An 11,635-nucleotide genomic window follows, 5' to 3' on the forward strand; every position below is an offset into this window, starting at 1 on the left:
ATTGCAGAAGTCAGTAATCAGTGACCGCTTGCAGCGCCTGCTTCAGCCGAAGTTACTGAAGTAAGTACTGTGCAAAAGTCTTGTGTACAGAACATTGTGTCTGAAGGAAGGAGAGTACATATGGGGACACCCCACCTTCCTTCAGCAAGTTCTTACCTTAACTGCTTGCAATTTGGTAAGGTTACAAAACACAGAGATACTTTGACTTCAGCTTGAAGCTGAAATTGTGATACGCAGTAAGTCTTGATGGTGTGAGCAGCAGGAGATTCCTGACCTTGGAGCTGGTAGGGTCTGTCTTTGTTGCTGTAACCATTGGTTGTCTCTGTAAATACCAAAATGATTAATCTGAGACCTGTTCTGGGTCTATGATTTGCACTGAGGGGGCAAATATAGGACAATGAGTGTGCTGTGTGGGGAAAACCTAGGGGAACAACAGTTTTGTGTACTGTGGAAATCAACTTGGAGGAAAGAATGTTGCTTCTGTGGGGAAACCATCTTTGCTGTATATCTTCTGATGTCATTGACCTCATTCCCATCTGGTCATGCTAAGTGATGATAAAAATGTCTTTGAACAGGATGAGTTATTGGAATCAGAAGCTGGAAAAAGTCAAGACTGAAATGGAGAAACAGATCTTGGAAAAGCAAATCAAAGAAGTGGAGCAAGAAATAGAGGCAATTAAGTGAGAACTCTTCTTTTTATGTTCTTGGTGAAAATGAAAGTCTGCTCTTGTAGTTTACCTCTTGAAGTTCCCTACTTCCTTGAGCACTTCTAGATGCAGCACTAAGAGCTTTATTTGCGTTGGCTTGCAAAGAAAGCTGAGTGCTGTTCAAGCTCTGCAGAGTTCTCATCTCCAGAGTTCTTCACTGAGGATTGTGGTTTGGGTCTTGATACCCAAATGCAGTATCTATATGCAATATAGAGGTGCTGCCTTAAATAGTTGTTTTAGCAACAAGACAGCAGAGAATTTGGTAGTTCTGAGCTTTTGCTTTTTGGCATCTCTGGAGCAATGTATTTCAATATTGCATTAATCATTTCTCCTGCTAAACTACATCTTATAGGGGACTCTTTTCAAGAAGAAACATTGTTTTGGGCAAAGTTACTATGTTAAAGAGTGATGCTTTTCCTTAGTCAGTGTTGGGTTCTTGTGGAAGTCAGTAACAGGTGGGAGGAATTAGATGAAGCAAGATCAGGAAGACAAAGTGTTTAATTAACCCTTTAATGTGATTCTTTCTCTCTGTACCTTCTGCTTTAGCCAACTCCCAGAAAGTGACTTGTTAGGAAACAGATTTGATGAGCATGACTGGGAGAAGATTTCAAACATCCATGTAAGTTGGGAGATCAGCTGGTTTATTACTTCTGATATCTGTGTCCCCTCTCTTGAGAATTACGTGGCCTGGTCATGTTTGCATTGGCTGTTCCCATCATGTGTTTCTTGAAGCTGACTGCTATGTGATCTCAACTTAGCGAGCACAGAAACACTGAAAATTTGGTGTTATTAGTCAAATTTGATTGTTTCATTCTGGAAAACTTTGCAATAGGACATACCTGTAATGCAAAATATATTCCATGTATCAATGTTCCTGTCTGTCCAGGTGTTCGGTCCCGGCTACAAGACAGAACTGATCTTTGATGTTTCTTTTAGTTTGATGGACAACGTAGTTCAGAAGAACTCAGGAAGTTTTGGCAAAATTGGGAGCATCCAAGCATCAACAAAAAGGAATGGACTGAGGAGGAAATAGAGAGGCTAAAGAAGATAGCTGCAAAACACGGTTATCTGGACTGGCAGACCATAGCCCAGGAGCTGGGGGTAAGGTCTTCTGAGCTCAGAAACAAGAGGTGACAAGGCAGCTAATTCTGACTGAACTGGGCATCGTGTCAGTTGTCAGAAAATGACATTAATGCTTTTCTGAGAAGTGTTCAAGAACAGTACCAAAAAAGTTTGGTACTTTAGCCTTGCCCTCTTGCTTTTTGTCCTCCTGTATATCCACTTAGCTGAGTAGCTTTGTTTTCATTGTATTAAGACAAACAGGACACCTTTCCAGTGCCTGCAGAAGTATCAAGTCTATAACAAAGATCTGAAAAGGAAAGAATGGACCAAAGATGAAGATCGAATGCTTTTAGAGCTTGTTCAAGAGATGAGAGTAGGAAGTCATATCCCATACAAGAAAAGTAAGTGACCTGCAAGTGAAAATGTCTTCCATTCACCTGTAACAGTTGTTTTCTTTCCTTCTCCCAGGCTTATTTCTGTTAATGTTTCTGCATACTAGAGCACGCGGCCTGCTCTGATTCAAGGATTCAGTGAAGTTTTCTTTCCTATGAATGTTTTCATTTCCTGGATAGTCACAGTTCTGTGTTTTCACTTTACCATTCTAGCCTGTGATCTACACAGGGCACGACAGTGCTGTGACTCATCTGAAACTACACATGTACCTGTTTCTTAAAACAGGTTGGCGAGCTGAATGGAAGGGAATGGTTGAGTTTTCCCTTTGTTTTTCCTTTGGTCGGAGCAGTTATATATGCCTTTCCTTGTACCTACCTTATACAAGCCTTATGAGGAGAGGCTGAGGGAGCTGGGCTTGTTTAGCCTGGAGAAGAGAAGGCTGAGGGGAGACCTCATCACCACCTCCAACTGCCTCAAGGGAGGTTGTGGAGAGGTGGGTGCTGGTCTCTTCTCCCAGGTGATGGAGGATAGAACAAGGGGAAACAGCACCAAGCTGTGCCAAGGGAGGTTCAGGTTAGAGAGAAGGAGGAAGTTCTTTACTGAGAGGGTCGTCAGAAGCTGGAACAGGCTGCCCAGGGAGGTGGTGGAGTCACCATCCCTGGATGTATTTAAAGAGCGGGTAGACGAGGTACTTAGGGATATGGTTTAGGGGGTAGACAGGAGCGGTTGGACGTGATGATCTCAGAGGTCTTTTCCAACGGAGCGATTCTGTGTGTGTGATTCTGTGTGTGTGATACCTGGAAGTTTCATTGTATCAGCAAGAACTTAGGATCTCTTGGAACCTTTATCCATCTTTGAAATTTGGTTGAAGCTGGCTGAGAGTTATTAACCAGTAGTGATGGTTGTATGAGCTTTGTTTTTCATAGCAAAATCATCAGGGTTCTTCTCTAGAAAGCCAGGATAATGCCGTTATAAACAGGAATGTTTTGTGCATGCCATGCTCTTTCAATTTAAGTACGTAAGCTGAGATTTCAGTGCTGCCTATGGCAATTCACTGTGTGAAAATATTGGCATTACAATGTAAGTAAAAGGAAAAACCACTGCAACAGGCTTTTTAAAATACACCTTTGCATTTCTAGTTGCCTATTACATGGAAGGAAGAGATTCTGCTCAGCTGATTTACCGATGGACAAAGAGTGTGGACCCGGGTTTGAAGAAAGGACCCTGGACACCAGAGGAAGATGCTGTAAGCTCTGTTCTCTGATGCCTACAATTGCAGGGCACAAAAAGCGGGCAGGTTAGGATGTTGAGACATTGCATGGCTTTGTACATCTGAGCTTTAACAGTGGCACAAAGGAATGTAAGACAGATGAAGGTGAGCAGTTTACAAGTCAAGAGGGTTTAGAAGTTCCTAAACGCCTCTGTACAGAGATTTACAACACAGTGGAAACAAATATAACTGCTTTTGTCTATTAGGGTTATTACTTAGGAGAATTTCAACTCTTGCTGTGTCTGATTAACGTAGATGCTGCTGGCTGCAGTTAAGAAGTATGGAGAGCGTGACTGGTATAAAATTCGGACTGAAGTGCCAGGGAGAAGTGATGCTCAGTGCAGAGACCGGTAAGTACGCTACACGTAGCAACTGTGCTTTCAAGTTTATCGCACAGAGCCAAGATGCAGCATTTGATTTCTTTATGCTAGTGTCACCTTAAGGACTGTTTTGTCGAAAGTGGTTATGGTCTAAATATAGTCTCTAACATTGTCTACTGCATTTGTAGTTATGGTAGTCAAAAAGCTGAAATGGAGTTTAACAGGGAGAACAGTGCATTGTTGCCTGTGGTGTGCTACTCCCTCTGAATAGATGCCCATGGGCTAGCAGAAGTTGGGAAGTGTGTTGTTCAAACTAAAGCAAAGGGCTTATAAAACTTGAGTGAGGGACTGTAGAGAGGGATGGTTGTCATCCATGTATTGTCTGTGTATCTGGGAAGTGATCTAGTCAGTGACTTACTGAATGAACATTGATAATGAGAGGTCCTGAGCAATTTTCAGCCTTGCATCCAGCTTCAGGAGGCTCAAAGTACAGCGTGTCCTAATTTCAGTGACCCATTCCACAGCTGCTTGTTGTAATTCTTAACCATGTGGCCTGATATTTTTGAGAGCAAAGAGATTGTAGCTGTGCTGTATTAAGGAAGTAGGGATGGGACTTCTTAGAAAAAGGAAAGACGTGATAAGGAGTGCTGGTTTTGTTGAGCCCCAGAGTATGCAGTGATGATTGGAACTGTCCAAGCAGGATTGAACGTTCCTTACTGTGATGTTTGCATTTTGAAGGTACTTGAAGGCATTGCACTGTGATGTAAAGAAAGGCAAGTGGTGTTTAGAGGAAGAGGAGCAGCTAATTGAGCTGGTTCAGAAGCATGGCCTGGGTAAGTGTTTCTGTGGATTAATCCTTAGAAGCTTAGAGAAGTATTATTAAGGAATTTAGCATTAAGTTTTCTCCTTTTTAATATTAAGCACTGCAGCTGATACTAGCAGGCTCTTCTTCGTACTGATGATTGTAACCTTCCTTATATTGTGTAGTCAGTTCCTGGAAATTCAGCTACTGAGGGATTATGTAGTACAGAGTTACAGCTATGTTAGCAAGGTGTCAGAGCTAGAACAGTTTAGAGGGGTGAGTTCCCATCTAAACAGCCTGTGAAAGAGTTCTTTTCTCTTAGACATTTTTCCTTAACAAATAGAAACTTTTCAGCATTCAGTTTAATCTTTGAAGTGCTCTCTTACTGCTGCAGGGGAGTGTGTAGCTCTGCTAGGGTTTCCATTATTGGTTCATTTGTTGTCGTTTCTAACTTTAGCTGAGTGTACAGTAGTGCAAAGTCTGGTCAAAGAATGCAAAGAAGTACTAAGGTTTTGGGATCCATTCATACAGTAAATCTCTCTTATCCAAGGAAGTGTATAGTGTGTATAATGTTCTGCACAAACTGTTGCTCATTTTGTTGCTTTAATAGGACTGCTCTACTCTGCATCTTTTCTAGGTCACTGGAGTAAAATAGCTTCTGAATTGCCACATCGGACTGGCTCTCAATGTCTGAGCAAGTGGAAACTCATGATTGGGTCTAAGGTACTGTAAAAAATCGTGCTGTGTCACAGCCCCATCTCTTTAAGATTCTCTAAACTAAAAGCAGAATCCTGTGAAATCAATACAAAAATTGGTATTGAGTTCACACAATCAAGACTTTCTCATGGATGTTCATGGTCTATTTTTTTAATATGTTAAAGCAGCCTTTGCTCTGAAGCTAATTTGCTATGTATTTGTATATTATCCAGAATTTATTTATTGCCGTGAAGTGCCTATAAGGATGGCATATACCTAGGTTTTCATGTATGTGCCTCACAAGTTGCCAGTTCTGGTACCAGGCACTCCAGAAATTCTGACTGCTTAAGACCATGCTAAAGACAGTCTTGTTTTCATTAGCAAAACACCTGCCTTAGGGCAGGGTTCGTGGAAACCTGAATGTATCAACATGGGGCAGCTCTACTTAGTTTGTACTTCCACATGCACCAGTTCTTAACATCTGTAGTTTTTTTTTCTTTGCGTGCAGGAATCTAAACCAATAAAAATCTGTGTCCAAAGGCAATTGGCAATTGTGCTGGATTTAGTTGCTTTTAGCAGAAGTAAAGCAGAAGTTGTCATTTGGAAGACAGACCTTACTGATAGGATACTGTCCCATAAAGCTTTTTAACTTAGCTCATTTGAGAGATTTATAAGTCAAGGGTGAACACTGGCTAAAATTGTCTGTGCTTATTTTTTGACTGAGAAGAAAAGATCTAGGCCAACAAAACGCCAGCACATGCAAGAGAGCTCCAGCTCTTCAGAGAGTAGCAGTGAAGATATAGAATTGGACTTAGCAGACAGTTCAGAGGAGGAAACGACAAGCAAGGAGGAGAGGACAAGCAAGGAGGAGAGTGCATTTCCCAGCATTGATCTGTGGATACCAACACGGACAAATACACAGGAGTCAAACAAAGGAAGATACCAAACTCCATCCCTGTTATCCTCTTCAAGTGCTGTTGCAAAGGCCAGCTGCAGTGAAGTTCCAAGTGCAGCGTGTGGTGGAGACAAGGACAGAGATGCCAATAAGTCGTCAGAGTTTAACACCCTTCTGAGGGGCATTGCACGTCCACATTCAACAGACGTCATTGTGAAGAACCCAGCAGAAGTAATGTGCAAGGTGAATCCCGCGATTCTCAGCCTGTTCTTGATGGGATTGGAGCTCAGTTCAGAAACAGCCAGGAAATGCAGTTGCTGCAGTAGAGTGTGAGATGAGTTAGATGGCAAAGTGTTTGTTGTGCCTCTGTTGGCTGCTTTCTCACAATGCCATTGGAGGGTGCTGTTGGAAACTGAGCTGTGGGATTAAACAGAAATTTCTAGCACTGCCTTCCCATGCATTATCTAGAAAATAGCTGTATTAGTTCCTGCAAATAGTGTCACTGAAACAAAACTTCTTTTATGTGTTCATAAGACAGGATTGTCCAGTGGATTGCTGTGTGTGTCTACCCTGGTGACTAGGGTGTATTGACTTCAAGTTTGGAAGAATTAAGTTACTTGTACATCTCTGTCTGATTCTGAGCTGGGTTTCCACCCCAGATTGGGTACTGAAAAAGTACAAACCCTTCTAGCACATTTTTGCAGGGATATACTCCTTAGCAAAATACTGAATGTCTAAATTGCCATTTAAGTTCATGTAAGGAAAATTGGCTGTGGGGCCACTTGCACTGATGACAAGTTCATTGGTTACAGAAGTGGTATATTCTGGGGATTATGGTATGCAAAGGTTTTAAATGCTTATCTGGTGTAATCAGTCTTTAATCTTGATTACAGATACAGCATTATTTTACTGGTAGAAGTCTAGAGAAGAGTCAGTGGCGTTTCCAAACCTTCTTCTACTCCTGGCCTTGTGCAGCTAAGCCAAAAAATGCGAAGAGAAGCATTCAATAACTTTTGACCCTCAGTGTGGGTTTTTGTAGATGCTTCATACAAAGGCTTTTATGAAATAGACACTTTGTATTGTGGTAACGCACAGGGACTAAAGATAAGGTACATGTCTGCACTTCAGGACTGATGTAATTTAATAAGATACTTTCAATAGCAGCAATGTGGAAAACTCTTGGACCTTCTGTGTACAGCCAGTGCAAGCAATTTTCTGTGTGATACTTTCCCTTTCATCTTTTCTTGTATGCTTTTGTTTTAAGGCTTCCAGATGTGGAAAGCAAGTGCTCCGGGTTACCCTGGAGAATGTGAGAAGAGTATTAAGACATAACACATCCTTTCAGAGGAAACTTGTAAGTGGCTTTTCTGTCTTGTCTGCTCTTGTGATGTGAGCGTTGCCAGGCTGTGTTTAGTGGGAAATGGTTTTTGATAGAATTGTGCATCCTCTTGCGCTGTAGTCCCAAGAGGAAAAGCTCGGATTTCTTTTCTTTTTCATGAATAGTTTGTTCTGGGACTAATTACGGTAGAGCCTTCCTAACTGGAGCTCTAATTATGTATCTGTTCATGTACAGCAATCGAAGATACTAAAACCTGCCCCCATTTTAACAAAACTATCTGGAGTTGGTACCTCTGTTGGCCAGGAGCTTCAGGGGCTGCAGAACATCACAGAGAAAACTTATCGTCAAGAGAGAGAGCGCCTGAAAAGAATGAACCTTGACAGAAAGCTTCTAATGGCAGTGACGCCTTGGGTGGGCAACGTGCTGCTGCCTTGCACCTTGCAAACTGGGAAGATGGCTTTTCGCCAGACAAAAGGTAGTGGTGACCCATCAGGGGTTGTACTCTCCTACTCTTTGTCCCTGTTTCTGACATCTTGTAAGTGAACGCTCAGCTGATTTTAATGTTGGACTGTTTTCTAGCTGATTCGATTCAAGAGAGGATTAAGTCGGTCAGTCTCACGAGCACTCCCCTGTTCACACTTTTCCTTCAGGTGGGTTTTACTGCCTTCGTAGCGTTATCTGCTTTCAAACAGTGGTAATCTTCGGTTTTGTATTTGATGGCTAAATAAATGGTTTATCTTTGTTCTTTAAACTGTCCATCTGATTACTGGATTAATCTGACCTCATGGCTTGCATGTGATGTTTCTTCAATAAATCCAGCATCCAAAATACACTGTCAGCTTTTTTTCTGTAAGTGTAAAAATGTTCCAAGAATCTTTCATGTGAAGCCTCTCCCATTCATCTTGCGTTGTCACTGGCTGTACCAGCACATTTTTGTTCTCAGTCAGACTTTAATGAAATTTTCATCTTGCAGCTCTTTCAGATTGACACCAATGGCTGCATGAAGATTATTCGTGAGAGAAGGCTGAGGCAGTCAGAGCTGCTTAGAGCTAATGCAAGAGGGCCTCAGCAGGTATTGCACGTGGTTTGTTTCTTCCACTGAAGTCTTGACTGAAATAGAGACTCTTCATTGTGTGTAGCCAGTGGTGCTGTTTGTGTGCATGTGTGACCGGTTTGTTTTGGGTCAGAAGCATGATGAAATGCATAGGATGTTAGCAGATGTGGGTTTGATTCACATCTGTGCTTTTTTAATGATCTTTAGATATCTCAGAAGTATAATTTAATATAATTTTTTTGGCAGGCTTCCCAGAATATGGAGACTTCTTCAGGTACCTACCAGAACATTTATTTTTATGATGTGCAAGAATTTTCACTTAATTCATCACCGTTACATTAATGGCCAGTTTAACTGAAGGAGAACTTTTGGAACAAAACAACATTGTCTTCCTCATTTTTTGCTAGCTCTTGGACCTTTCAGTTATTGGCTAAATGTGTTACCCTTCGGTAAGGAAAAAATACTGAAGGGCTGGGGAACCAGTGGCACTGGGCCACCAGTTCTGTAGACTGTCGCTGTTATGCTTTTCTCCAGCAAGGTGCTGGCTGTAGTGAATGCGCTGGCACAACCAGTTTGTTGCTGTCATCCTGAGACTGAGGGGAGACCTCATTAATGTTTATAAATATATAAAGGGTGAGTGTCACGAGGATGGAGCCAGGCTCTTCTCGGGGACAAACAATGATAGGACAAGGGGTAACGGACACAAACTGGAACACAGGAGGTTCCACTTCAATGTGAGAAGAAACTTCTTCTCAGTGAGGGTGACAGAGCACTGGACCAGGCTGCCCAGAGAGGTTGTGGAGTCTCCTTCTCTGGAAACATTCAAACCCCGCCTGGACGCCTTCCTGTGTAACCTCATCTGGGTGTTCCTGCTCCGGCAGGGAGATTGGACTGGATGAGCTTTGGAGGTCCCTTCCAATCCCTGACGTTCTGTGATTCTGTGATCCTGACTGGTGCAGTCCTGACCAGTGCAGTTCCTTGTGTGCGGCGTTAAGGTGCGCTCCTAGCCCATCTGTGACTTCTGGGGAAGTCACGGTCAGTCCTGAATAAGTGGTATGCTTGTTGCATCAGAGTTCTCTGAAGGACGTAAGGAGAGGGCTTGATTAAATCAAGAGTGTAGTGTTGTAGGAACTCTCACAAACAGGAATTTCCTTACTTCCAGTGCAAGGTACTTGATGTTTAATATCTAAGGAATGGCTTTTGAAAACACTGTTCAATCTCTTTAATTTTTAAAATTTTATTTCCTCTATAGGCAGTCCATCACAATCTTGTACTCAGAGGAGCTACCGAAGGGGCATACCAAGGAATGTTGTCAGGAGACCTGTTGCCTTAAAAGCAAGAGAGGCTTCTACTGCTGTCTCTGAGGGCAGTGCTCCTTTCGTACAGGCAGCTCTTCCAGCCCAAGTGCAAAGGCAGAAGCCCAAAACTGTCTCAGAATTACTGAGAGAGAAGCGGCTAAGAGAATCCTGTGCTAAGAAAGCTATGCAGAGGACAGTGTTTGTTGCCCCACAGATGCTTGTTTCGGGGCCTCTGATAATTCAGCACCCACCACAGCAAATCATTCCTTCTGTACAAGCAGGGAGCAAATCTGCAGCGGTTGGTTGTACGAACAGTCAAGTACAGTGTGCACCAGCTCCATTGCCAGCAGTTTCTTCTGTTTCAGGTTCAACTTCTACCGCTGTTGTGCTTGAAAACAATTCCTCATCAGTGCCAGAGACTGGGGAAAGCCCTGGTTCCTCACAAGGGACAGAACCCAATAAAGAACTAAAAGAGCAGGCTTTGGAAAGTAGCCCCGAAGGAGGAGTTTTTCCAGGCGTGAATCCAGCTGCAGCAGAGAAGGCTCCAAACCAGGGAGGCTGCAATGGTCAGGTCCTTGCTGGTAGCTCAGCTTCAGTAGTGTTGCAAAACCAGGCTTTTGTGCCACATCAAATCACGGTGGCGCCTGTTGGCGTGGAGTCTGGCACCAACAGATTGTCTCTTTCCACACCATTTACCTGTGAGCTGAATAGTAATGGGCCACAACAGAGGCCAGTTAATCTGTTGCCTGCTCTCTTAACTCCGCAGCCTGGTTCTCCTTTGATTTCCAACAGCATTCTGCCTTTCGCATGGCTGTTAACGCCCCAGGCTTTGCTCCCCACTGCTGTACAAACTGTGGTGGGTGTTCCCCAAGGACTGCCAGCTGCTGCTGTGAGAAATCAGTGTCTGACAACTGGGACTTCCAATGGCAATGTCTGTGACTTAGGAGTGCCTCCTGTACCGGCTGAGGCAAAGACGCCTCACCCTGGTAGTGCAGAGACAAAAGCACCAAGTGCCCAGTTAGTGAAAGACTCAGACCATTCCTCACTTCTCTCACCGGTGACCTCAGCACATCCTGGATGCACCACATCCAGTGTTTCTTCTGCATCGCCTGTGTGTTCAGAAGGCATCTCCAAGGCTTCTGACTCCTCTGTGGCTCAGACCACTCTTCCAGCCGATACCCCAACCCGGCATGCTGTGCTGCTGCCCCAGGCACAGCTACCTGCAAGCACTCAGGGGTCCGATTCCCAGTGTGAGTTGAGTCTCACCAGCCTGGGGAAGAGCCACGACTCCATTGCAACAAACAGATCATCTTCCAATCCAAGCATCGTCACAAAAGGGATTGTGCTCCAGCCAGGAGATCCAGTTCCTCATAACACTGTCCCAAGGAACTCTGACTGTGTTGCTGCACAAGCATTGAAAAACAGACCTATTGCCTCCAAACCACCGTCTGCACAGCCTGCTGACAGTCCACCCCAGCCAAGCACTTCCAGTGCAGAAAAGAATCTGCTTGACTTTAGCCTGATTTCCCTTGAAGATGAGGGGCTAGTGAAGGAGTGGCTGAGTGGGAAACAAGGTGTCCAGGTACCGTCACTGCAAACCAGGTTGCCTTATTTGCCTCCTTTTCTGTGCAATGTAAAAACCCTCTCGAAGCTACTTCTGCAGAAAGCAGCTCTAGAAGAGCAAGCGGCCTGTCTTCTGCCTTCTGATGCCAGTCGGGATGAGGGCACTGGGGTTGATCTGAATGCTATCAAAGAACTGGTGCAGCAGAAACTCAGTGGTAACCCCGCTTACCTCCTGC

At 43.7% G+C, this 11,635-nt stretch overlaps 1 protein-coding gene across 1 annotated transcript in view; it reads left to right on the forward strand.

The window, feature by feature from the left end:
• Nucleotides 1-11,635, forward strand: part of SNAPC4 (small nuclear RNA activating complex, polypeptide 4, 190kDa) — a 16,548-nt gene that overhangs the window by 3,597 nt on the left and 1,316 nt on the right. Inside the window, exons 6-21 of the mRNA XM_010191347.1 lie at nucleotides 8-60; nucleotides 576-680; nucleotides 1,254-1,326; nucleotides 1,644-1,808; nucleotides 2,023-2,170; nucleotides 3,302-3,408; nucleotides 3,688-3,782; nucleotides 4,491-4,585; nucleotides 5,192-5,277; nucleotides 5,978-6,388; nucleotides 7,410-7,499; nucleotides 7,719-7,959; nucleotides 8,064-8,134; nucleotides 8,458-8,556; nucleotides 8,785-8,812; nucleotides 9,791-11,635. The exon at nucleotides 9,791-11,635 is cut by the window's right edge and continues 266 nt beyond it. Coding sequence (XP_010189649.1) covers nucleotides 8-60; nucleotides 576-680; nucleotides 1,254-1,326; nucleotides 1,644-1,808; nucleotides 2,023-2,170; nucleotides 3,302-3,408; nucleotides 3,688-3,782; nucleotides 4,491-4,585; nucleotides 5,192-5,277; nucleotides 5,978-6,388; nucleotides 7,410-7,499; nucleotides 7,719-7,959; nucleotides 8,064-8,134; nucleotides 8,458-8,556; nucleotides 8,785-8,812; nucleotides 9,791-11,635 — 3,712 coding nt within the window. The remainder of the gene's footprint in view (nucleotides 1-7; nucleotides 61-575; nucleotides 681-1,253; nucleotides 1,327-1,643; nucleotides 1,809-2,022; nucleotides 2,171-3,301; nucleotides 3,409-3,687; nucleotides 3,783-4,490; nucleotides 4,586-5,191; nucleotides 5,278-5,977; nucleotides 6,389-7,409; nucleotides 7,500-7,718; nucleotides 7,960-8,063; nucleotides 8,135-8,457; nucleotides 8,557-8,784; nucleotides 8,813-9,790) is intronic.

This window comes from Mesitornis unicolor, unplaced genomic scaffold (assembly GCF_000695765.1).
Source record: "Mesitornis unicolor isolate BGI_N332 unplaced genomic scaffold, ASM69576v1 scaffold12629, whole genome shotgun sequence".
NCBI lineage: Eukaryota > Metazoa > Chordata > Aves > Mesitornithiformes > Mesitornithidae > Mesitornis > Mesitornis unicolor.